The sequence below is a fragment of the Trichosurus vulpecula genome, chromosome 2 (genome assembly GCF_011100635.1).
Source record: "Trichosurus vulpecula isolate mTriVul1 chromosome 2, mTriVul1.pri, whole genome shotgun sequence".
Lineage (NCBI taxonomy): Eukaryota > Metazoa > Chordata > Mammalia > Diprotodontia > Phalangeridae > Trichosurus > Trichosurus vulpecula.
Genome location: NC_050574.1, coordinates 102,071,895 through 102,099,024, shown reverse-complemented (window position 1 = coordinate 102,099,024; position 27,130 = coordinate 102,071,895). Strand labels below are relative to the sequence as shown.

Below are 27,130 nucleotides of genomic sequence, written 5' to 3'. Positions count from 1 at the left end.
TCTTAGACATGGCTTCAGATGTTGCTGTCAAGAATCATCTGCCCTGATTCATTTCCAAAACTTTTTTTGTTGTTGCTGTCATGAAGACATAACATCACAGAAAAATCAAAGGGTATATTAAGAGTAAGTAATCTTTTCTAAAAACAATTTCTATAAATCTGTTTGGTAGTATGAATAAGTTCTTTCAACGATATATCCAAAATCTAGCATGAGGACACAGGAGACATTCAGAATAAAGGAAAGAATTTTTTTTAAAAAAAAAGGAACTGGAAGTAGTGTTAACTGAATAAGGTTTTACAACTTCTGAGGAAAATTAATTTGAAGTGCAGCATATGGTAAATAGCAGAGGGATCACTTATATTTTAGAATGGCATCTGAATAAATATTAATAAAATATTACCAAATTTTCTATGTAATTATTTCATCAATACAGTTATTATTATAAGACAAGTACCCTGGGTGGTTTTTTCAAAGTATATATGTTGACAGATTAATTAACATTATCCTTTATTCCAAAGGTTCTAAAAATATTCATTATCTTCAAATTTCTTTTTATTAATAATTATACCAGAAAGTAACTAATTCAATCCTATGCTGTCAATAAATGACACAGTAGCATAGTTTTATTTTCAAAAGTAAAATATCAAAATTGATTTATTTGTGGCCATCATTAAAATTGTACCATAAATGGTATTTGCCTTTAAGAAATATATTTTTTAAGATATTAAAAAATAAGTTTAGTAAAGGCTATGCTTAAAATAGCTGAAATTCTTTATGAATTTCTTTTATTTTTTAAAAAGATGCAATTTTTATGGTATTTAACTCTGTTTCCCATTGACAGAATAACATGAAGAATATGTTGATGCTATTGATGGATCTATTAGACTGGTCTAATTTTTCCAAGTCTTTCTCTCTTTTCAGTTCGATGAAAACTTTCTCAGCGTGTACTCCATGGTTGCCATAGTAGCCACTCACTCTCTGATATGATCACACAGAACTAACCTTTTCATTGACTGGGATGACACTGTCCTTGGGTGAATTATCTAAGTTGTGTATTCCAATATCAATCCCAGTGTAGTCTTTATCCGTCACCTCAGAGTCTTTTTTTTCATCCTTCTCTGTCATTTGGGCTTGCCTAGAATTGTAAGCTAATGCAGGTATGGTGTTCACTAAAATTAACTGAAGAGGTTTCTTGTCCTCCTTGTACTGACACTGGATATAACGAGAAAAAGCAGACCGGTAAGTTTTATTGAACAGTGTATACACTAATGGATTGACAGCAGAAGAGAGGTAACCAATCCAAACAAATACATTCAGTAGAATTCCAATGATATTTTCATTGCATGACTTCTTGCAGATGACTGCCATCACATTGGTGATGAAGAAGGGGCACCACATTACAACAAACAGGAAGAAAACAATACCAAGGACTTTGGAAGCCTTTTGTTCATTGCTGATAGACTGCATAGTCCTCCTTCCATACGAAACAGGTTCCTTGTGCAGGGAACGCTGGAAGAGCTTTTCTGAAGACAGGGAACTTTGAGGGAGGAAGCTGAAAGACGACAATTTGTTCTTTGTGCCAACATCATTCACACATAAAGTAGCTTCTTTCTGAAGTGTCTTTATTGTTAAAAAGTAGGTGATCACCATAATGGCTAAGGGGATGAAAAAGGACACAAAAGAGCCAATCAGGACAAAGTTCTCATCAGCCAGTAAACAGCTCTCTTCTTTAAAGACTTTGGAGTCATCTTGTAGGCCAATGACTGGAACTGGCATTGATATACCTTGAAATTGATCAGAAGAAATAAGGTTACTAAGTATGATCTCAAGTACAAATGTGAAAAGATTCTAGCAATTGTATTTAATGTTCATTGTTCAAAGAAGAATTGTACCATAGTAAGATGTTAAAAGTGATCATTTTTGTTAAGGCTTTCAGTCCAGAGAGCTCTTTTGAAATAAATAGTGGTTTACATTTATTTATATAGTAACAATGTTAAGGAGATACAGTAGATACTGAGTTTAATTTGATATAGCTTTAATGAGCTAACTATGTGGCATAGTGAGAAAAGAGAATTGGACTGGGAGTCAGAAAGACCTGAGTTTACATCCTGCTTCAGACATTTATTGGTTGTGTGACCTTGGACAAGTAACTTAACCTCTCTCAGCCTCAGTTATCTGTAAAATGGTGATGATGATACTACCTATTTCACAGGGTTGTTGTGAGGATCCAATGAGATAATGTGTGTAAGGTGCTTTGTAAACCTTAAAGTGTGTCATTGTTATTCAGTCAGTCTGACTATTTCTGACCTTATTTAGGTTTTTTTTTGGCAAAGATACTGGAGTGGTTTGCCATTTCCTTCTCTGGCTCATTTTACCTAAGAGGAAACTGAGGCAAACAGGGTTAAGTGACTTGCCCAGGGTCACACAGCTAGTAAGTATCTGAGGAGAGATTTGAACTTAGGAAGATGACTTTTCCTGACTCCAGGCCTCATCCTCTATCTGCTGTACCACTTAGCTGCCTTTAAGTTATACCTCTATCTGTCAATCTATCTGTAAATGCTACTATTATTAATCCATCTTTTGTAATTAAAATAGATTTCAAGTCAAAGTCACTCAAAAGAGCTACCAAATAGAAAACCACTACATTGATGACAGAGGAGAAGTAAAAATCACTTCCTAAGTCAGTTTCCTCACTGATACACTCAACTATGTCCAGGCCATACCAGATTATCAATTAGACATGTATGGGAGCTCAATATTAGCTCTCTAAGTCTTGGGTGATTTACTGGGCAGTGTCTACAGGGCAGGTGTAGGTGCTAATTGATTTGCTGGCTGGGTGATGATCCATATAGCACGGCAGCTTTCTTGTGGTATGGGCAAGTGTTCCATGTGCCTTGCCTGGGCATGTGCATATTGGCGAGGTCAGTGCAAGCTGATGACAGCTTGCTCCTTTTCCTTTGATTGATGGAAGAATTGAGGTGATTGAAAAAGAGGAAAAGTGAAAGAAATATTACACCTATTTTTTTTCTGCTCTACTGAGCTTGATTCTTATGTGACTGGGACATTACCTTCTACCTTCTGAGGGAGAATGAGAGTAGTTTCCTTCCTTTCCCTTTTCCCATCTCTTCTATTATATTAGAAAGTGACAAGTCCATTCCTTGCAGCAACACTCAAGGAAACATCTGTTAGCTGTGTTACTTAAATCAAAGTTAATCAGAGTAGTGTGACAGAATTGGATAATATCATATGAGAATTATTGTGCCAACATGCTCTCTGCATTTACCTTACTCCCTGTCCAATTCCCTTTGGAAACTGTGCAATAGAAACGTTGTCTAGGTAGACCAAAACTGAACTCTGTCATTTCCATGGGGAGAAGAAATCAATTAATAAGCATTTTTAAGTGCCCACTTTGTGCCAAGGGGTTGTCCTAGGTATTGGGGATGCAAAGACAAAACAAAACAATTTCTTCTCTGAATTAGCTGACCTTTTTTTTTTTAGTGTGGGTGGGTGAGTGAGTGTTAGGGGAGGGAAAGCTTGTACACAGAGAAGTAAAAACAAAGTATATAGATACAGACGATACAAGACTTTCCTTCCAAAAACAAACAAAAACCAAACTCACTGGCCAACTTAGCAAGTAGGATGATTTGATGTCAGTGAAATTATTAATATTATGGTTTTAGTGAGTCGGTTTTCTTATCTGGACTTAATAGCCCAGTATGGAAGAGCCTAGGCTACTCCTCACTCTGACTGGCAGTGAAACTTTGATTTGGTCTGATTCTTCCCTCCTTAGGCAACCTGGTACACCACCTGCTCTTAGGGTATCATACTGATATTGAACTTAATGAGAATACACAATTGGCTTAGCTCACTGCAGCTTAAAAGTCCTAAGCTCAAGAGTTCTACTAGTTTTAGCCTTTCCAGTAGTTAGGGTTATAGGCATGTATTACAGTGCTTGACTCAGTGAAATAACCAATTGATATCTCTTGCTGACACTTGCTATCAGTTTCTCAGCCTTAGTTGATAAGACTTAACATTTTTTCTTTTCATGAAAGATTCTTCAAGTGTTCTTGGAATGTCAAGGAGAATGTTGACAGTTAGAAGCAGAACTATGCCAAAGGACAATTCAGCATGATCATGCACTATTTTAACCCTGCCTAATATCTGGTGTATATGTTGTGTTCTGGTAGGTCTATCTACTACCTATGTGTAGTCTATTAAGGTGACCAAGAGATCAAAGAGCTAGGGCCCTACAGCAAATCTTGGCCTTCTGGTCAACTCTTCCTTTTTCCTATTCTACAGAGTACTAATTGTAATGCAGAATTAGGATAAGATTGCTAAGAATGCAGTGCTTCCTTCTTCCAGAATTTGAACATAATATAGTAAAGGGAAGATATACAACATGTTTATCTAGTGCAGAGTCTTTGGTAATATAATAAATAAGTGGATCTCACACTCCAACCCCTCAGAATTATTCAGCCTGGAGTTCTTGATTCATTTTCCCTTCCTCTAGCTTGCTTTGGCTGTGTTCTGCCAGCAAGGCCAAAGAGACAAATTGGCTGTTTATCAACATCAGTGGCAACATCTCTTTAGTTTAGAAGTGGAGCTTCTTAAACTAAAATAGTTAAATGATTTTAACTATATCTTTTAGTTAAAAATGTTAGAATGATTAGTTTCTTTCCTGATCACTATAGATTTGCTACTCATTTTAATTTAGCAAGTATCTTTCAATCTTTTTTTTCCCCAAGTTTGGCTTCAATTATAAGCATTATTCTTAAGCATAGTAAATGAATACTGTGTAGAATGCTGGGTACCACATTTTAGGAAGGACATTGAAAAGCTGAAGTGCATTCAGAGATGGGTGATTAGGATGGCAAAAATCCTGGGGAGAAAGTCATATAAGAGTTGGTTGAAGGAACTTGGGATGTTTAACTTGAAGAAGAGAAGACTTGGGTGGGTGGGGGCATGATAGCTCTCTTCAAATACTTGAAGGCCTATCATATAGAAGAGGGACTACCTTTGTTCTCTTTGGCCCTAGAAGGCAGACCTAAGAGTGATGTATTAAATTGCTGAGAGACAGATTTGGGTTTGATGTAAAGAAAAACTTCCTAACACTTAGTGCTATCAGATAGTAGAACAGGTTGCCTCAGAAAGTCAAGGTTTTCTCTCACTTGAAGTCTTCAGGCAAATGCCAGATATACACATGACATATGCTGAAGAGAAATTCTTATTCAGGCACAGAATAGGCTAGGCTAGATGGCCTCTAAGGTTCCTTTCAACTCTGATATTTCATGATTTTGGAACTGGGAGTCAGATGAACTGGATAATACTCTTAGGTCTCAGTTCCCATTTTTCTAAACACACACACATACATGTACATGCAAGCAATGCACACACAATAAACTATATTTATGTGCAGATACACATACATGCATGCACACATGTGAATACACACATATACACACATATAAAAGGCAGGAATGTAGCTGGGGGAAAGGGAATGTCAAATAATAACTTTGTCCTCTAGGCTTAGCTTTGGCTCTGTGCCTATTCCTCCTACTCCCTCTCCCCAACTCATCTGCACAGGAGAGCACAACAGAAATTTCCTCCTAGAAATGAAAAACCTTTTTTACCCAAAGTACTGAGAACAAACAGGCCAGGAGAATATTTGCTGGTCCTTGGTTGAGGGCTGCTGCTCTGAAAGAACTGTGGAAAACTTTGGTAATTTCAGCTAAAAGAACATGACAAGGCATATTTTTCCCATGAAGAAAAGAGAGCACCATAGTCAAAACTTGGGCTGAAGCTAGGAAGCAGGGAAAAGCTCCATAACCATATATCACCTAGATAAGGTGTGTCAGGCAGTGAGAACAGGTGCAGCCTAGGGACCTATTCCCAGAATCATGTTTCTAAGTGTATAAAATAAAATATATAGGAATATAAGTAAGTAAAACCAATTACATTGAAATTTAGTTATCAAAATATTAAAAAAACCCAAAGTTTATAGATTCCAGGTTAAAAACCCTGAAATTAGATCATCTCTGAGATTCAATGATTAAGGCTCACAGGAGTTGCTCCCTGAAGTTGAGAAAATGGAGTATAATTTATGGCTGGAGATCTATTTTCTCCTCTGTAGATGGGGAAGAATATGGGAAGAGGGAAAATAATGATTCCTTTCTATAGCTCTTAGGAATCAAGTTGACTATTTCTTAGGATGGGCCACTTTCCTAGGTGTGTATATTACATGATGTCAGAAAAGAGAATTCTGAAAGTTAACTTTATCATTCACTAGCACAATGTATCCCATTACTAGTGCTCAAACAAGGAAGCTATTTCAGTGTTGAAAGTGGATCATGTGGGTAAGACAAATAGTTCGAAGATCAAGATCGTGAAAATTAGGATAAAGGCATTGGCTGATGTCCTTCCTGTGCCACTGATGCCAACCTCTGGCCATCACTGAAGCAGAGATTATTCAAGTTTTTTTGTCCAATATTAGCATTTTCAGAGATATGAAATCTTCCTACACTTCAAGTTTGTGCATTTAATAAGGACCATAGTCTGAACCATGCGGTGTTCTATTTTATTTAATGTATTTTTCTAAACTAGTGAAAAAAAGGACAGCTAGGAGGTACAGTGGATAGAGTTCTGGGCATGGAGTCAGGAAGACATCTTCCTGAGGTCAAATCTCATCTCAGATACTTACTACCTATGCGACCCCAGGGAAAGTCACTTAACCCTGTGTGTCTCAGTTTCTACATCTGTAAAGTGAGTTGGTGAAAGAAATGGCAAACTACCCCAGTATCTCTGCCAAGAAACCCTAAATGGGTTCATGCAGAGTCGGTCATGACTGAAAAACTATTGAACAACAATGAAAAAGAGGATTCAGGGTGCTGGTCTATCACCCATGGCCACTCAGTGCATCTATGCCATACTTAAATGTTGCAAAGGATCTGTGATTTATCTTTCCTTTGGAACAGTTTGCAACTCCTCTGTCCCTTAATAGATGGCTTTATGAGCTGCCATGGACAGAAAAATTCATTTCCTGGTAGATTACCTTTGGCAATGAACCCTGACAAGTTTAGCTTGGCTAGTACCCAGTGGGGGTCTAGTGTGGACCCTCCAGAGGCTGAACTCCATTGGAAGAGCCTTTAAGAATTCAAGGTCACCACCACACCATGATGAGACATCAAAGGAGGGCTAGAGCAGAACAAATATATTCATACTTGTGTTCTTTTCTCTTCTAAACAGATGAGATGCAGTTGAAATGCTGACATCTGGGGTCAGAAGAATCTTGGTTCGTATCTATCCTTTAGAACAGATCTGCTTGCCTTTTAGATGTGAACGTATTATGCACATTTGTAATTTTTCATTTCATTTGAGGTGAAATTGTTATGCCTGGATGGTGGTTTTACTTTGAACTCGTGGGTGGGAAGACCTAGTATGGTTCCCATCCTTAGCTTTTCTTGGATGAATCTTTAGCCTCCATTTCCTCTCCCCTTCCAACCCACGATAGAAAGAGTAGCCTATTTAATAGTAGGTAGTGAGTAGTAGACTGCCGGGGGTACAGTGGATAGATAGTGTTGGATTTGAAGTTAAAAAGACCTGAGTTCAAATTCTGATATATCCTCAAATATGATGCCCATAGGTTGAAAGATCTGACCAGTTCAATCAAGCTGGAAAAGCTCGGAATAGTATAGACCCAGAGATGGACTGTATATCTCTTGACAGAGGACCAGCCTAGCTAAGTTCTTGGAGGCTTTTCACCAGCTAGTGAATTTTGGTAACTTGTGAAAGGTCATTTGCTAAGGTGTGGAAAGGTGATTGGGCAGCCAGATTGCACAGTGGGTAGAGCGCCAGGCCTGAAGTCAGGAATGCTCATCTTCCTGAATTCAGATCTAGCCTCAGAAACTTACTAAATGTGTGACCCTGAGTAACCTACTCAACCCTGTGTGCCTCAGTTTCCTCATCTGTAAAATGAACTGGAGAAGGAAATGGCAAGCCACTCCAGTATTTTTGCCAAGAAAACCCCAAATGGGGTCGTGAAGGGGCAGACACTACAGAAATGACAGTAATAACAAGGAAAGATGATAATCAATCTTGACTTATATCTCGTTTTGTCAGAGCTAGATATTTCAGACAAAACATTCGAAACTTTCCTGAGAAGTTCATAGTTGAGCATTCCTGTCAGATAGAGGCTGTTCCTCCCTAACCTTAGCTGGTGACCTTTTAAATATTCGAGCCATAAAACCTGACAGCCTTTGTCATTTGTTTCTTGGAAAGAATTTTTCTTGCTGGTCTGGCTCTTGCTTTCTTTATTCCTTTCCTCTCTTTCCCACAGATTAAGCTTCTCATGTGGACTCAAAACCTGAGATAACAAATCAATGTGATTCAATTTTCTTCCATTCAACAAGCATTAACCATTCACCTGCTATGTGGAAGGCATCATGCTAGGATGAGAAATAGAAGGCAAAAATGAAACATGCCTTCCCTGCTTTTGAGGACTTGACATTGTTAGGGGGATGCAGCTAGTATACCATTTTAGTTTTAGCTCCTGAGCTTCTGAGCAAGCCAAGCAAGGATCTCAAAGCTTAAAAATGAAGCCCTACCTAGCACAAGGCTTCCTCATTCTCAGAAATGATCAATCTACAGGCCTGACATTACATCCAAGCACCAAACATGGATCTATTGGGAGGTTTTGTTATGAACATAAAAAGTAGTGGAGGGATGTCACCACAGCTTCCTGTGGGAGCCCTTTTGGCAAACTGAAAACCTCTGGGTTTTTGGCTTGGCTATCACAGTGAGAATTGTTACCCGCTCGGAGGACAATGTTCGGATGCCTGTGCTGGATGTATTGATGTTATTTACTTTATTAATTTTGTTATTTGACTAAAGTTTTGTATAATAAGTTCTGAAAGTGAATCAGAGAAGCGCAGAGGCATTAGGAGGATTGGGGAATATCATTACACATGACTGGGTAGTCCATACATCAAAATTCTTGACAAATAAGCATGAACCTCGGACACTACCCACCTGCCCCTTTGTGGTAGAGTGATGGGGACAAATCATCACAGAGTCCAAGAGAGGCCCCAGGAGCTATGAATGGTCTAGAAGAGATGTACATGGACTCCAAGAGGCACTTCTAAATAGAAGCAAATTAATACATAACTGCTAAATGTTTAATAAAATAAATAAAAATACAATATGACATAAGAAATGTTAATTTGTGGTTTTATAAGTCAATAATTATGGAATAATGGTTGCAGGGGTTTGTTTTTATTTGCATTTAACACCATTGCTCTAGACTATATCTTGGTTGGTACAGTCAGATTAAGCGAAGAATTGTGTTATTGGAGCCAAAGAAAGAGAGTATATCCAGAGACGGAGGTTCAGCTGTGTAAAAAGCTTCAAATACAACAAGGAATAAGAGGACTAAGAAGATGCCATTGGATTTAGCAGTCGAAATAGACAGTTTAGAAAAAGTAATTAGGGGCAGCTAGGTAGCACAGTGAGTAGAGCACCAGCCCTGGAGTCAGGAGGACCTGAGTTCAAATCCAGCCTCAGACACTTGACACTTGACTAGTTGTGTGACCTTGGGCAAGTCACTTAACCCCAATTGCCCTGCCTTCCCCTCTCCAAAAAAATAAAAAAAAATTAAAATAATAGGAAAAAGTAATTTCAGTAGAGTGGTGGGGTAGGGAACCTGATTACAAAGGCTTGAAATTGTAAGGTGAGGAAATGGAGGCAATGACTTCCTAGGAGTCTGTGAAAAGAAGACATATAAGATGAGAGTTTGAAGGGGTGTACAGTGTCATATGAGGGTTTTTTAAGGATGAGAAAGGCCCATGAATATTTGTAGGTATTGGGGAAGGAACCAGAAGATAAAGGTAAGAGGGAGGGAGGGAATGTCTGAAGAGATCAGGTCCTGGAGGGGGTAGGATAGGGGTGTTGAGTCTTAGAGTTGCTCTTGGAAAGAAGATGGGTCTCAGAAGAGACTAGCGCCTATGAAAGTTTGGAAGTTTTGAAGGAGTTTGGAGATCAACCACACTGATTCTCCTCGCTCTGCTCACCTAAAGTGACTATCCATCTCATTGCCATGCATTTATACTGCTTTGTAGGAAATTAATATCCTTAGTGTATATTTTTGCATAGGTAATTTCCTTATTCTTGTATCCAGGGATGGGGAGATGGGAAAGAAACCATCTTTTCAACCTAGTTCCCCCTATTCCCTATTTCCATCTGTAGGCCCAAGTTAAACCTTTTATCTAGACTTTTTGAGAACCAAGGTCTTTTCCTATCTGGGAACAAAGCCACCTAAGTTCCTGGCTCAGCCTCTTTCTATTAGATTGGTTGGTGTCAGATTGTTTCCTGGCCCGCATATCCCTGAGCCAAAATTTCCCTTTGGTTCTGAGTACCGAACATTTTACTCAATTCTCAGTGTGAGACAATGTGTTAGGGGGAAAAGAATGGTGGCTTTGGAGGCAGGAGGCCTGGCTTTGCTAACGACTAGCATGGACATGTTATTTTACTTATTTGAGTCTCAGTTTCCTCATTTGTAAAATGGAGATAATTCTATTTATCCTACCTTCCTCACAGGAGTGCTATGGGAAAAATGTTTTTACTCTATCTTACAACTATAGCTAAATAGGATTAGGGAGGTGAAATTCTTCTCTTCATCAGCATACCCTAGATTCCCACCAAGCTGTTTTACTCATTCCCTTTATTTCCTCATTTCCTTCCATACAAGACCTCCCAAAACATTTTCACACTTTCTTCATTCTTGTCATCATCATTTTACCTGTGAGTCTGAGAACTCCCTGTCTTCCCCCATTTGGGGATCACCACACTGCCCTTTTCTTTTTTGGAAAGGAAAAATGGCTTAGAGAGGAAGACGAAGAACATTTGCCTAGAGAACAGTACAGTACAACTCAGTTGTCTGCTTCATGCTAAACGAGGCATACCTCCAAAACACAAAAGTTTTTAATTAGATTTTTGTTCCACTGGGGAGTGAGGAGAGGAAAATCCAATATTTTTCCTAACTAACCTTATTTGAATGGGAGACTTCAATGCTTTTGAAAGATGCCCTGTTGTTATTGTTGAGTAGTTTTAGTAGTGTCTGACTCTTCATGACCCCATATAGGGTTTTCTTGGCAGAGATCCTAGAGTGGTTTGCCATTTCCTTCTCCAACTCATTTTACAAATGAGGAAACCGAGGCAAACAGGGTTAAGTGACTTGCCCCAGGCCACACAGCTAAATGTCTGGGGCCAGATTTGAACTCAGGAAGATGAGTCTTCCTGACTCCAGGGCTGGTATTTCATCTACTACACCACCTGCCCTGTTAGGTAAGAACAGAATCCAGGAATGATTGAGCTGGAAAATATTCTTAGAGATCATCTGGGTCAAGCTCTTCATTTTATAGATAGTAGAATGTAAGCTTCTCGAGGGCAGGGAGTGTTCGGTTTTTTTTTCTTTGTATTCCAGGGCCTACCAATGTGCCTTGTACAATTAAACATTTGATAAATGTTTTTTAAATTTGGATTGGATTAGAAAGTGGGCTGCTTAAAACCATACAACTAGCATCAGACTCAGAGAATCAAAACCAAGTCCTTTGATACCAAATCTAACACTCTTTTCATCACACATCTTATAAGATGAGAAATTGGTCTAACCTGAGAAATCTAACCTGAGTTGGTCTAATCTGAATTTGCCAAAAAGATCCTTTATAGATCTCTCTCTCTCTCTCTCTCTCTCTCTCTCTCTCTGTCTCTCTCTCTCTCTCTGTCTCTCTCTCTATCTCTATCTCTCTGTCTCTATCTCTGTCTTTGTCTCTCTGTCTCTTTCTCTCTGTCCCTCTCTCTCTCTCTCCTTGCAAAGAACTTGAAAAGGAGCTCAATGGCCATCTGACTAAAACTTCTGGTGTTCTAGACAGGAAAAGTGAGGGCCACAGAGGAAAAATGCCTCGGCTAAGGTTCAGGACTTCGTAGCAGAGACATCTGTAGAGCCCAGATCTCTTCAGAGCATTAAAGAATTAGATTTGAAAAAGAGTTTTTTAGATTATTTAGTTCAACCCCCTCCTCTTACTCTATCTTTTTTATATGCTCTACCCCTGCTGTTTAGTTAGAACACTTTGCATTTGTTTTCTCTCTTTTTCTACTTAATATTTTAAAATTTATTCATTTATTCATTCAGTTTATAGAGTGTTTACTCCTGAGGAGCTCTGAGCATTGTAGGAAAGATAAGTGGATTCTGACAATATCCCAGTAAGGGCAGTGGATAGAAATGGGACTAGGAGAACAACCAATCCAAGTTGTTCACCTGAAGAAAGAGCTTCATTCTGTAACCTGTAGAATTAGTTGGCCCCCTAAGGTGCTCCCTCCCCAGTACAATCTATTCAAGAAGCAACAGTTACAGTTTATTAGAGAGAAAACAAGAAGAATGGCCTTTGGGGACATGCAAGACAACAAAAGAGGAACATTTATTATGAATAAATAACTCATTAGGCCAGGCAGAGACTCATTTTCTGACACTAGGAAATCTAAGGATGTGGAGTTTGATAGAGGTTGAGTAGGGAAATCCTGTTTCAGTGGTTTCCGTAGAAAATGTGCCTCTTATTTTAAAAAAGATTTCAGAGCAGGAAGGGGCCTTAAAGTGAATGAATGAGGGAGTACATGCATTTATTAGATGCTCTTTTTGTATTGTGATATAGTCCCAACTTAACAGTTGTGTTTACAAAAGAGCCAGAAAGACTTGAGACAAGGCACCCACTGCAGATGTCAGAACAAGCTCACCTTGCTTCCCAAGCTTACCCCTTCCCCTTTGGAAAAGAGGTTCCTGGGTAGGAGACACAGAAACAAGAGAAGCTGTGCAAGCAGACACAGACACAAGTGAGGTGCAGTAAATCTCGCTAATGCCAAGGCCACCGACTGCAGTGGGTCTGGCTGCTGGGACATAGAGAAGGATGAAAACGATCTGTTCTTCCTCTACCTCCTCCCTCTCTCTTTAAACAGAAAGTTGACTGTCCTTGTGAGTTGTCTGCTCACTTTAACTTGGCTTTCTTCTGGGCTGAGACGACTTTGTCTTTGCTTTTAAATGCACCTTTTGAGTTTGTAGGTTTTTAATTATGATAAAAAAAGTTAGTAAAGTCCTTAACCTGCTGTACTTTACTTATTGCTCATGTCGTATAGAGCAGAGGTTCTTAACCCCTCTACCGCCCCTTTTTTTGGCATAGACTACTTTGGCAGTTTAGAGAAGCCTGTGGGCCTCTTCTCAAGATAATGCTTCGAAATAATTGAAGGAAATGCTAAATTTCAGTTAGAGGTTAGTGGAAAAAAAAGATGTGATTTTTTTTTCCCATCCAAGTTTATAGGCCCCCTGATGTAGTTTATAGACTCTTGGTTAAGTACCCCTAGTACAGAAGAGAGAAAGAGCATTCTCTTCTCAAAAGCAGTAGACTCTCTGATCAATAGATACTGATCTGGGGATTTGGAGTTAATTTAGAACAGTTGAACAAAGTGGGAGAATAATATTGAATTGTTGTGAACCTGGCAATGAATGTGGAATCTAGAAATAAAATCATGAGCTGGTTGAAACACCCTCCCCACCCCCACCCCCAAAACAAAACAGCAAGCTATGAAGGAAGGAAAGTGTGAGAATTTTTCACTTTCTTTTTAGTTGCTAGAGGCCACTTGTCAGGCTTTCTGGGCTTTGTAAAGCAAACCTAACCATATAAAAGGAGAGGGAATGAATTGCTTATAAAGGGAAAGCCATGCTCTTGTGGGGAAGTGAACTTCTAGGGAGGCTCTGCCTACATAAAAGGAAGGAGAGTAAATTATAAGAGTGTGCTAAGTAGTCTGTGGGCTTAGAGGGTGATGAATACTTCAGCCAACCTATGTTGGCCCTTGTTGCTTACAATAATTACTGTGGAAATTTCTGTCCCTATCCCCCATGTAGGACTTCATTGGATTTCCTCTTCTAGGTTATTGCTCCCACAATCCTCCTTATTGCTATCATACATACTTTGTGATGGAGAAAGGTGGATTAGAGCTAGCAGCAATATGTTGCTAGGGCCATACTGGATGAGAAGGGGAGAGGGGACCCTTCTTTGAAATCTGTGCCCATCTGCATCCTCTGGCAATCACACTGCTTTTGAGCAGCTTCTGAGAATAGAATGTCTTCTAAACAGAGCCTAGGGGAATTAAATAGGAAAACACTTCTAGACAAATCATGATTTCCCATGTGCCAGTTCACTAAAGCTGAAGACTTCACATAAGATTTCTTTCCTACAAAGACATTCCTTTCAACATAACAGGATTTCAGGCATTGTAGGAGGTTTGAATGTTTTTAATGTTCTCTAATAAATAAATAAATAAATAAATAAATAAATAAATGAATTTTCCAATGTAGTATTCACCCACTTTTCTAAATTTCTTGACAGCAGTGAAGAAGATATTTAATCAACTCCAACTAAATCAATGCTTGATGCATTAGCTAGGCTTTTCCCTTCTTTGTTAGTGTGCCCCCAAGGAAGAAATGCATGCTAATGGAAAGTGAAGTGAGAATGGGTCTCTCCCATTTGTGATAATCTTAGATGGTTAATCATAGCAAAATTGCAGTTTCCCCAACATTTTAATGGCATAAGTCTTTTTTGGGGGGTAGGAAGGGGGGGAGTCTATTTTCATTCTCTGTGCAAATGGAATGAAATTGAATCACGAATGTTAGTATTAAAATTGCATGATTTGAGAAATTATGTTTTCTCTAATATAGACACTTTTAAACATTTATGTGAGAAATGGAATTGCTTTATATTGTGAAACAGCTTAACTACAATCTTTGCATTCATTCTATTCAATTATTTACTTTAGCAAACATTTGTTTGAGCATTCTCTGGTTTCAAGGCATTATGCTAGGACTATGAGGCATTCAAAGCTGTATTAGATGCATTTCCTGCCTTCGTAGAGCTTACAGTCTCTGTGTAGTCACTATTAAAGTGTAATGAAGGCTTGTAGTTGACAACTTATAAATATTCACATCACTGAGTATTGCCATTTGTGTATCTCTTTATTCGCATCATTTTCAGAATCTCTGATGCACACAATCCATATTTTCTCTTGTTAGGGTTGTTTCATTAATGAATATATTTTGCTATTTAAGGAATTCTAGTATGCTATTTAACTTCTAATGTGAGAAGGAATCTAGGCTAAGTAAGATAAAATATCCATTTTTTTTTCCCACAGCTTTTACCTCAATTACCCTAAGTCAAGATTAACTAAAGAAAATCCCCAAAGGAGAAAACTTGTCTCCTGCAGTGCAAGTGAAGCCATGCATGGCACAAACTGGATACATTTATTCTGTTGATAATTAAAGTCAGTATGTAGTTCTTACAATCCAGTTTCAGAAAAAAAATATGACAACAACAAAAAAACCAAACAAAAAAAAACTGTACTAGAGTCAAGAAGCAAATACATTTAGTGGTTGTTGGTATGTTCATAAAAGTTACAGAACTCTGAAATTTGAACCCTCTGACTCTACATCCATTTCCCACATTTTACAGAGGAGGAAACTGAGGCTCAGAGCTACAAAGTGAGTACAGTGATACAAAGATCAGATAAAATCCAGAGCCTTGGACTATACCCAAAGTTAGGGAGCATGAGTATAGGGAGTATATTTCAGCTTGTTTTTAATGTGTTGTCTTTCCCTCATTATATTATAAGCTCCCTGAAGGTAGGTACTGTCTTTCTTTCTCTTATTTTGTAGCCCCAAGTGCTTAGCACAGTGCCTGGCACATAGTAAGTGCTAAATAAATGTAAATTGAATTGAACTGAGTCAGAGTGCTTCCCTCTCTGCTGTTTACTAACTGTAGGACCTTGGGAAAGTCACTATGAAGATATTGGACTAGATGGCCTCTCTGGTCTCTTTCTAGCTCTAAGTCTATGAACGCATAATTTTATGTACCTTCAGCATATGTACCTAAGAAGCCTTTCTCTGTTAGTAATACAGGGTGTTTCTAAAGTCTGGACACATAGGCAAAAATGCATATTTTCAAGAAATGAAATGAATGAAATTTTCAACAACATTTAATTTAACTGGAATATTAACAGATAACATCTTCAATATGATTTCCATCATTTGTGATACAGAGTTGATGCGCTTTGCAAGATTCACATGAACTCGATGCAATAACTCCACACTGCTGTCAATTTTAGCACATTCACTCTCTATGCATTCAAGTATGTTGCACCTGTGATTTTCACTGAGTATATCTTCTCCTTTAGCATAGCCCAGAAAAAAGAAGTCAAGGGGGTTAAGGTCTGTTAATATTCCAAATGTTTCAAAATAGGCATTTTTGCCTATGTGTCCAGACTTTAGGGACACCCTGTAGAATAATGGGTGGGTTGGACCAGTCACTTAGTCAATAAAAACAAAGGAGCAAATCCCACTTTAAGGTCTTTGAATTTACATAGCATCTTTCCTTTGTACCTTCTCAGACAAGCAGATAGCCACTAGGTGATACAATGGATAGACTGCTGGACTTGGCATTAGGAAGATTTGAACTGGAATCCAGCCTTAGGCATTTCCTAGTTACTGGATTGTAAACAAGTCACTAAATCTTTGTTTGCCTCAAGTTTCCTCATTTGCAAAATGGGGATAATAATAGCAACTACCTCCTAGGAGTAGGATGATCAATGAGATAATATTTGTGGGCACCTGGATTAAATAATTGGCTCAGGGTCACCCAGCTAGTAAGTGTTTGAGGTAGGATTTGCACTCAAGTCTTCCTCACTCCAGATCTAGCATTTTATCTGCTACTTTTCCCCTAGCTGCTTACTTTTCATCACATGTATACTAAAGAAAATTTATGTAGGATAATGGCCTTTTGATTCAGTTGAAAACAACACTCTCTAATCCTGTTTTTACTTTCTGACCATAGACAACTATGACACAATAAAAATGTATAAATTCACAAGAAATGTGCAAACAACATACTTATGTTTATGTGGGTAAGTACATAGGAGGCTTAGGGAAGGCTTTCTGTAGGAGGTGGTTATTGACTTGGACCTAGGCAGCGGAGGGGAAGAAAAGAGGGGACTGAAGATAAACAAACCTGAAATATGGGGTAGCTGAAAGAAGTCTTGAAGTTAGAAGACTTCAGTTTGTTGCCTTGGCTCCAACGCTTGGAAACTATATGATCCTGGATAAGTCACTGAACTCTTTGAGTCTCTGTTCCCTGGGAATGGGAATAATGGGAATAATGATCACTGAACTACCCAACACATGGTGGTGTTGTGAGCAAAGTGTCTTGCAAACTTCAAAGTACTGTATGCATGTATTTTTATTGTGGTTATTAATGACATCTGGCTTTGGATTGGTTATTTAGAGGTAGAAAAGTATTTTTATTTGATGGGAAAAATCAAAAGTGATCTATGTTAATGTTTAGCATATTTCCTTAAATGAAGAGATCCTGAATGATATTTCCACCAGAAGCTAGTTAATTGCTCTCCAGCCAAGCAGAATAGCTCCTTAATCAGAATATATTTTATTTGTTAAAGCAGGAACATTACCGAAGCTACCACCTAGTCTGAGACCTATTTATCAACAAAGTGGTCATTAATGGCCATCTGTGGCTGACCTTGACAGATTCCATTACTGAGATAATGAAGTCTGATGTATTACTATTATTATCATTTGCTAATGGCTTTAACACTTCTAGAGCATGGAGGCCAGAGTAGAATAGAGTTACTTCCATTTACAAGCTTCATGACTGGGAGAAAGTCATGAAAAGCTTTCATAAGATGAAGAATAACTGGCACACGGGCATAATTTCCACAAATGAAATGTTATCAGAGATATCTTTTTATCATCACGGTGGGAAAGATTGATTCCTTAAAAGAGAGTCTCACTAGATTTTATTTTTTATTTGTTGTTATTGCTAGCAGAAATAGAAGACTAAGTAGAGAGGAAAATATAGATTTTAAATTTTAATACATACTTGCTGTTCTATAATAGCAGGCTTGGGGGAACATGGACAAAAAACAAGGGGAAGAAAAAAACTAGGTACAAAGAAGGAGAAAAACAAAGAAGTAGGTTGGGCCCTTGGGGAAATGAGAGGGCTTATAATTCACTTGGAGAGTGCACCTTGTCCTTTGGCTCCCCTGAGGAACAAAGCTCCTTGGCATGTGCCATGGTCAGAGTCCTTCAAATGTCGAATTGGTCCCAGTCTGTAGGACTGCCTTGTTTGGAGATGTTCCCAAGGTTCTGTTTTCTTTTTCTTTTCCTTTTTTTTGTAGCTCAAGTCAAAAGAAGTGGTACAACCCTAAAATTCATCCAGGTTGTTTCTTCCACGAAGATCTATGATACAAGGTTTGATCTAGAATTGACAAAGGCTAGTTTCCTGGTTTATGGTTGCTAATGGAAAAAAATGGCAATACTCATAGATCGCTAAACAACGAACAAAATGAGATTTACTCAGAGCAAGAGAGATCATCAACAAGGATATGTAGGGAGGACTCCTCAGGTGATTCAGTTGAAGGAAATCACCTTGTTAACATTGCTTATCATTTTTATCAGCCAAGGATCAGATAACCCCTGGAGCTCCTCATGGCTGCATTGTACTCAAGCTATCAGTGATGTCAACTGTCTGAGCCATTAGTCCCCTGAGCCAACCAAGAGTCTTGGGGATGGTTTTAAATACCTTTTAAGGAATGAGTAACTTGTGTGGGGGTAGAGGTTGGTATAATGCTCTGACCTTATGGTAGTAAAGTTTTAATTTGGACCCAGTGCATTAATTCTTATCCTCCTTCAAAAAGGATATTAATGAGTAAGTCTAGTCCTTATTTTTGTTTCAGAAGGTAGTAAACTATGGCTGACTGAGAAAAGGAAACCTTCAGTGAAGGGGAAGGAGGAAAGAGAAGGAAGGGGCAGTTTGTGAGTGATGCAAGGTCAGTACATAAGTGAAAAAATAAAACTTTCCATGGTTTCAAAACGAAGTACAAGATGCGGGCAACAGTTCAAAGTTCATAAAGAAAAAAAATTTAATAGAGATACTAGGGAAATTATCTTAATTAAGTTAAAATGATCAGGCTGCTAAAGATGGTCATGAAAACTCAGACCTCACCAGACTGAGATTAGGCCCAGTGTTATACCAGACAAGCAAAAATCGAACTCCATAGTAATTATCCAGATAATTAAAAACCAAAAAGCCTCTTTGTATCAATGAGTTGCATAATTTTGTCAATAAATTTTTTGGGGAGGGAAATGAATAACTTAAATTAGTTACCGCCATGCTCTATTTCACTTTGTAAGTATTGAACTACTGAGAGAGTTAGTTTTTCTCAAAAACATCTAGGAATCTAAGGTCTCTTAAAGCTTGAGAACTATGATCTTCTGATCTCTAAAATGTTGTTGTTAGGTAGCCATGGTAGACCCTTTGAATGGGGGTTAGCCTTTTCTGGATCTTTCCTCCACACTCTCGTGGGGGAATTTTTCTTTGTCTCTTTGTCAGTGTTATTTTAAAATTCTATTTTCATTCCTCAGTTATCCAAGGGAAAACTGAAAGATAGCCCATGTGTTCCACTGCCATATATTAAGTGCTTAATTAATGCTTATTGACTGACTAATAACTGTAATATCAAAAGATCTTGAGGAAGGTGCATGGCTTCTTGGGTGAACCCCCATGGCAGATTTATGAGAAGATAAGGATGAAAGGCCCATAGCATGACCAGGTGTGCATAGGCTGTGAACTGCATGATTGGAGGGAATATCTATGCCAATAAGATCATTGAACTCTCCTGGGGAAGTGATGAGTTCTTGAAAATAACTCTTCTGACTTCCTGGGCTTATAACATAGACCAAACTGGTTGCTGACATAATTGATTTTAATTAGATGTTTCTCATTTTCCACAGCAGATTTAGGTAACCTGCAAAGGGTACACCAAATAATTCTGCATTTATCTAGGATTATCAAGGAATGAGTTGTTCCACATAAGCGATTCTTTCAGCTAACTAAACTTGTCCCTTTATTCTTCAAAGCTTCTTTTCTTCTAGCAATTAAGAACAAAAGAAGATCTTTAAAAAATTGTTTCATGCTTCCTTGCTCTCTTAAATAAAGTAAGCAGAACATAATTTATCTGTTAAGGGCCAGCCTGCTTAGCAATCTTTGACAGTATTGTTTTTCTAGTGGCAACTGAGTTATATTCTAGACACTTAGAATGGGAGAAGACAGGATATTGGACTCCCACCAGAATAACAAGTCCTGGAAAGGGGGTGTCGTGGGAAACACTGGGTCATGTGACTGAAATGAGGAAACATCTTTCTGCCACTTATAGCCTAGGAACTCTTTAATTCAAAACTGACTTGTACTTTAGAACAAGACAGCATCTCCAAAATCCAGCATTAAATTTGGCAGGCTCCTTTTAGGGGCTGTTGTGTTTAAGACTCTTTGTTCCTTAACCTAATGACTGTAGCTTTTTATGCCTTTTGAGTTTTTTTTTAAAGAGTTTCCTCTCTTCTCCCCTCTCTGTCACTTCTCATTGCTGATAACAGTTCTAGCCCCCTTCTAATTCTTTCTTCTTAATCTATGATTAGGACAGTTAATCTTTCTGTTACTCAGGGGGAAGTAACTTGGCTAGACTGTGAAGTAGTGAGGACACAGGGAAGATGCACAAAAAACATTCCTTCTTGTTTTTGACTCTTCTTTGATGTACAGATAGGCAGATTGCCTTTTGTCTCCTCTTTTCCTCACTGTCACTCTCCCTCTTCCTTTCTTCCCACTCTACTTTTCTTTTCTTTCTTCCGTCTCTTTTTCTGTTTGGTTTGGAACGAAGAGACCTCATGTTCACTGGCAAAATGCACCCAAGGAGTACTGGTTAGGAGATGTGATGAATTATAATATAATTCCGACGTAATTTGCAAAAATGCTTGTGTGCTTCTTTACGATTATTTTTAAGAATTATATCCTAAATTTCTGGAAATCACTTTTGATAGATTTGCATGTTTTATTGAGCTAGAAATTCTCATAAATGTCCATGAGATTGCATATCCATACTAAATAACTCTCTGATGAGCACAGCTGTCTGGAGAAGGTTCAGCCTAATACAGCATGCTATCTATAACTTGCTTAACAGATCTCAACAGTTTTGGCCAGTAAAGGGAGTCCATTGGGTCCTCACTATTCCTGGAATAGTGCTGTTAATACAATCATCATCTTTATGAATGTTAATTTCTGCTCTGTGCTGCTTTCAGGGCCTGTTATATTTAAAACTCTTTGCTCCTTAACTTAATGATTGTAGCCTTTCATGCCTTTTGAGTTAACATTTTTTTCCTTGTTTCTTCCCTCCCTGTCACTTCTTATTGCTTATAACAGCCCTAGAACATTTCTCATTTTTCCTCCTAATCTATGAGCTGGAAACCAAGCAATAATAGCTCACATTTTTTACACCATCTCCCCTCTCAAAAAGCACTTTCTTTACAACAATCTGTAAGGTAGGCAGTACAAATATTTTTGTCTCCATTTTACGGGTGACAAAACTGAGGCTAAGTAACTTGCCCCAAATCATACAGCCAGTTAGTGGTAGAGTCAAGATTTAAACTCAGGTCTTTTGCATCCAAATCTATTGCTTTTTCAACTAATCTATGATGTGTCTGACTAAACTTATTTTGTCTCTCAAATGAAAGGGTTTGAAGGACTTCTTATGACTAAAGTGCATGAGGCAAAAGTTCACAAGCTTGGTGAATATTGTCTTGGATGTATTGGGGCCATTTCCACTCCTTTCTTGTTCTGGATTATGTTCTGAATGGTTGAGCCTATGGGGGGCATGACTCAATAAATGAGGTATTTATTTTCTTATGCCTAGGATTTCATGATATTTTTACTCAAAGAGACAAGTCCCCATGCTTTATTAACTTTTCAAATAATAAAATATCTAGCTTGTTGATCAAGGATTGTTGGTTTGTTATATTTCTATTCTAGTACATCTCAGAACAATTGCCTTCTCAAATAATCCCTAATTTTTTTTTACTGAAACACAATTATGCATATTAATCTAATCTATAGAAACCAAAGTAATGCCTTACCTAGAGGTAGTGCTGAGTAGGAGGAGAGAGTGCTAGAATCGGAGTCAGGAAGGTCTGGATTAAAATCCCCCCATATACACTCATGAGCTGTGTTACCTTGGGCAAGTCATTTACTCACTGAGTCTCAGTTTTCTGATCTATAAAATAAAGTTAATAATAGCCCCTATGTAGAGGATTATTGTGAGGATCAAATGAGATCACATTGATAAAGCACTTTGTAAATCTTGAAGTAGTATATAAATGCCAGATACACACATATATGTATATATACATATACATACATACATATATTATATATATGTAGGTATCAAACATTATGTTTTCTATTATCAATCAAATATTCCTTTATTGTGTAATTGTGACAGGTTTTAACGGAGATAACTACATTTTCAAGCTAAATGAAAGGCTGAAATCTCACCAACAACTTCTTTACTTCAGTTATAAATCAAATGTGGCCTTGTCTATATTAGCTTGAATAAGCCCATACAGACTGATACCACAAAATTTGTTTTGGTTTCAGTTGGGTTATGCTTATCTTCCCAAGTTTCAGTGCTATAAAATGGATCTGTTTATATTTTTGATCAGGCTTCTCATGGAAGTAACTAAGTATCAGAGTGGCATCATGGATAGAACGTCTAGAGTCTAGAAGACCCGAGTTAAAATTCTACTTCAGATACTTCCTACCTAGATGACCCTGGGAAAATCACTTAACCTCTCTCAATTCCCATTTCCTCATTTGTAAAATGGAGGTAATGATATAACCTACACACAGGGCTATCTCAAATGAGATAATGCAAACCATGAAGATATATGTAAATGGATTATTACTCTATTTTATAACCTGGAAACATTACGAACTATTGATATTAATTCTCTTTTCTCACTATCTCCAAGGGATAGAATAATCTTAATAATTGTAGATTTTAATGAATACATTTAATATTGCTGTTGTTCAGTTGTGTCTAACTCTCTGTGACCCCATTTGGGGTTTTCTTGGCAAAGATGCTGGAGTAATTTGCCATTTCCTTTTCCAGCTCATTTTACAGATGAGGAAACTGAGACAGACATGGTTAAGTGATTTGCCCAGCTTTATGCAATAAGTGTCTGAGGCTAGATTTGAACTCAGGTCTTTCTGACCCCAGGCCTGGTGCTCTATCCATGGAGCCATCTAGCTGCCTCCTATATATTCAGTAGTTTACCATTAATACTCTGATGGTATTTCTCGTGATATCTAGGTTTAACATAGATGATTTTATAATGTCAAATGATTTTTTTGTATTTTAAAATAACACCACAAAAATGTATTGTTATAAGAGAAAAGATTTAGAGCTGCGACGAACCTTAGAGATGATCTAGTCCAACTCCTCATTTTGCCAATGAGGAATTGAATCCTAGAGAGGAAAGGAGAAATTATTTACCTTACTACCCAATAGGTAGTAAGTGATAGAACTGGAATTTGAATCCAGATTCTCTGATTACAGATCCAACATTTATTCTAATGTACCATTTCTTCTTTCTCAATTTTGTTCCCTGAATTGTGATGCATTTAATATTTTCTTTGGACATTAAATTAATGTTTTCAGTGGCATTTATTTAATTGTTCTGTTGCTAGTCTCCCTGAGCTGCAGAAAGAGAATGGGGAAACAGAATTAAACTTGTTTTATATAGCTGGAAGAGTGACACCTTGCCCTCCCAATGCCACGAAGAACAGTACATCATTTGGCATGATATTTTTCTCCCAATGAGTGTAGCATTTTTCTCACCAAAGCAGATGCCATTGTTTTGTCAATGGCAAATAATAATAATAATGACATAGTGATTTAAGGCTTGAAAAGCACTTCAGTTGTCATTCATTTAAAGTGTTTTACAACCCTTAAGTATTATCTAAATGTTATTATTATTGTCATGATTTAATACTTAAGCCCATCCTAGGAAGTGCTATTATTAGGTGCCACTATTATGTCCCATTTTATGGTTGAAGAAACTGAGGCAAAGAGAAATTAAATGACTTGCTCAAGGTCACAGAACTAGAAAGGGTTTAAAGCAGGATTTGAACTCATGACTTCTGGACTCCCAGTCCAGCTGTCTATTCACTGTGTCCTCTAATTCCTACTGGGGACCTATCATTGTTCAATGTTTAGCAGACTAGGACTCTTTCAATCTTTTGACAAAAAGAAGATACCTTCAGGTATCATAAAACCAGGTATTCATGTTTGTTTTAAAAATATTAAAAAAAAATTTCATACATGCTATGTTGTGCTCCTCATACTATAAACCTGTAGGGCCAATGGACAAAAACGTAAAGGATATATATTTTGTCTCAAAATGAGGAAAACCTTTCTTAAAATTAGAACCTCTCAAAAGTGAAGTGGGTTGCCTGAAAGGAATAGGGAATCCTCTGACACTGGGGATCTCCAGGTCAAGGGCATGAATGATCATGTGTTGAAAACATCGTACACAAAATTAATGATATAAGTATGGGTTGGCATCTAAGCTCCTAACTCCGAGATTCTGTTTTGTCTAGATATTTATAGGCTTCCCTTTGCACTTATACAATAATATTACTTTTGTTGATAAAGGAATACAGTAAATTGTCTTCACCATTTATATTGACTCACATAAATATTGACATCCGTTTCAAGTTCTATTTCTATACGATCACTAACGTTCTTGCTAGTTTTCAATAATTTCTGAAACTGTGTTTTGGAGTAAATACAGAGCCTCCAGTTTTCCAAGTGAGCAAATGATTTATAATGTAATGTTTTTCTTCATACTTTCACTTTGTGTATCATTGTTACTTATTTTTCTGCTGAATGGATTCAGCTTGAAGATGAGAGAAAAAAGTCTCCCGTTATTCTCTTGTTTTGATAGTCCCTTTCTCCACTGAAAGATGTAAGATGGCATTCTATATGCTCATTTCATGCCTCAAAAAATTGACAATTGAAAAGTCAATCTCATTAACCTTCAGAATCTCTACAAAGCAGAAGTGAGACAGTGGTGATGTAAGATTTAAAAATCTGTCCAATTCGCTCTCAAATTTCTTTGGTTTCTGATCATTCGATCTATAACAACTTTGTCTTTGTAACCTTGTGATAATTTTTGAAATCCTTCTGTTCATTGATCTGTTCATTGCTTAGAGGCAGCCATTTCCCTAGAACTTAATGAAGCCAGTGGCAACAGGGGGTAGCCCAGATGAAGCTCATGCAGGAAAAGTTAGAAAGCCTTCCCTAAGACACACCATTGAGGCTGCCTCCAGTTCCAAGTATGGTGAGAAGGAAGGTTATATGTTAGAGGAAAGAATTTGTAAACTGGCATATCACCTATGTGAACTCAAAGTTTGCAAGACCTTCTGCTGACAGTATCCTACTAAGTCATGGCTCCAGGGCTTTGGAAAACCCTGGGGGACTGGCAGAGGGACAGAATGGTATCTACTGCCCCTTAGAATGCTATTTTCCCCAGGCATAATGATGTTGGAGGCAAAAGGATAAGGAATAGCTGAATCTCATTTAATGGAATTGAGGAGTCAGGGAAAAGTCTCATTCACCAGAGCATGACAGCACTCCCTTATTTAGGTGAAGCTGCATCAGCAGCCAATTATCTGGGACTCTGTGATAAACTTAAACTCAGTCTCATGTTTCCAATAATCAAACCTTTCTCCCTGACCCTCACTATGTCTTTTACATATTCCTTAAGCCCTGTGTGTACTGATAAGGATTGACATTTGATCTACACCTTGCCTTTGGCCTCCAGATTCAGTACTCCACATCTGCAGTATGGGGCCTGGCTCTGCATGACTAACCCAATATAGGTGACCTCTCCTTGATCAGAAAACTTTTAACTTACAGCTTGACCTTCTCTACAATTTGGAAAATTTCAGCCACTGCCATGGGAGGCTTTTGGCCCTAACTCCTGGCAAATTATATCCTTCCCTCTCTAGTGTCAGGAAGAACAATAAATCATTAGGTATGAAATTTTTCTTGCAATGAGTCTAGCATTTTCTCACCAAAATGGATGCCATTATTTTGTCAATGACAAAGAAGAAGAATAGCTTGCATTTATATGGTGATTTAAGGCTTGTAAAGTACTTTACATATGTTATATAAATGCTAGATTTTATTATCATTATCATTTAATCCTTAAACCAGCCCTGGGAAGTGGTACTATTATTATCTTCCATTTTACAGTTGAGGAAACTGAGGTAAATAGAGATTAAGTGACTTGCCCAGGGTCACACAGCTCGAAAGCATCTGAGGCAAGATTTGAACTCATACCTTTTGGAATCTAAGTCCAGCACTCTGTTCACTATGCTCCCTAACTTCTCCTGCAGACCTGCCATTATTTTATACTTAGCAGGATATGAAGTCTTTCACTTTTTTGGCAAAAAGAAGCTAACTTCAGGTATCATAAAACTAGGTATTCATGGTTATTTGCAGAATATTCTTTCAAAACATTTAATACACGCTCTGTTGAGCTCCTTACAATGTGAACCTTTAATAAGTCAGGGCCCAGGGCTTTCCAATCGTTGTATATGTTGATAGCTTGAGTAAACTGAATATAAGAGAAAGTGATTCGTGCTGTATTCTGCCTGCATGTATCTTCTTTGCTTGTGTTTAAGTATTAGGATATTTTGTAACATTTCCAAATATGACGCTTCTTCAGGCATGACCTGGTTGAAGTTGATACTTTGCTTACAGAAGATAGATCTTAGCTGTAAAGCTGGAAGGGACTTCATAGGCCATCTAATCCACTCTCTCCCCTTTTACAGAGAAGGAAACTGAGTCACATGGAGGTTCAATGACTTCCCCAAGGTCACAGAGGTAGTACCAGAGGTGGGATGTGAGTCCAGATCCCCTGACAACAGGGCTAGTACTCTTTCCACTGTACTATGGTTTTTAAATAGTTTTAAAATTATTTTGTATTTGGCATTTATGTTTAGTTGCAACTGTCAAGTATTTTTACATTTTGTTAATTCAAGAATTTACAATTTGTTGCAGGTGGGCAACCCATCCACAGATAGTGCTCTTAATCCCACTATCAAATTTGAGAGTTGCTATGGAAGAAAAATTCATT

At 37.9% G+C, this 27,130-nt stretch overlaps 1 protein-coding gene across 1 annotated transcript in view; it reads right to left on the bottom strand.

Annotated features, from left to right (window-relative positions):
• Nucleotides 1-244: 244 nt before the first annotated feature.
• Nucleotides 245-27,130, bottom strand: part of HTR2A (5-hydroxytryptamine receptor 2A) — a 61,047-nt gene continuing 34,161 nt past the window's right edge. Inside the window, exon 4 of the mRNA XM_036745419.1 lies at nucleotides 245-1,784. Within this exon, the coding sequence (XP_036601314.1) occupies nucleotides 988-1,784 (797 nt within the window). The 3' untranslated portion in view covers nucleotides 245-987. The remainder of the gene's footprint in view (nucleotides 1,785-27,130) is intronic.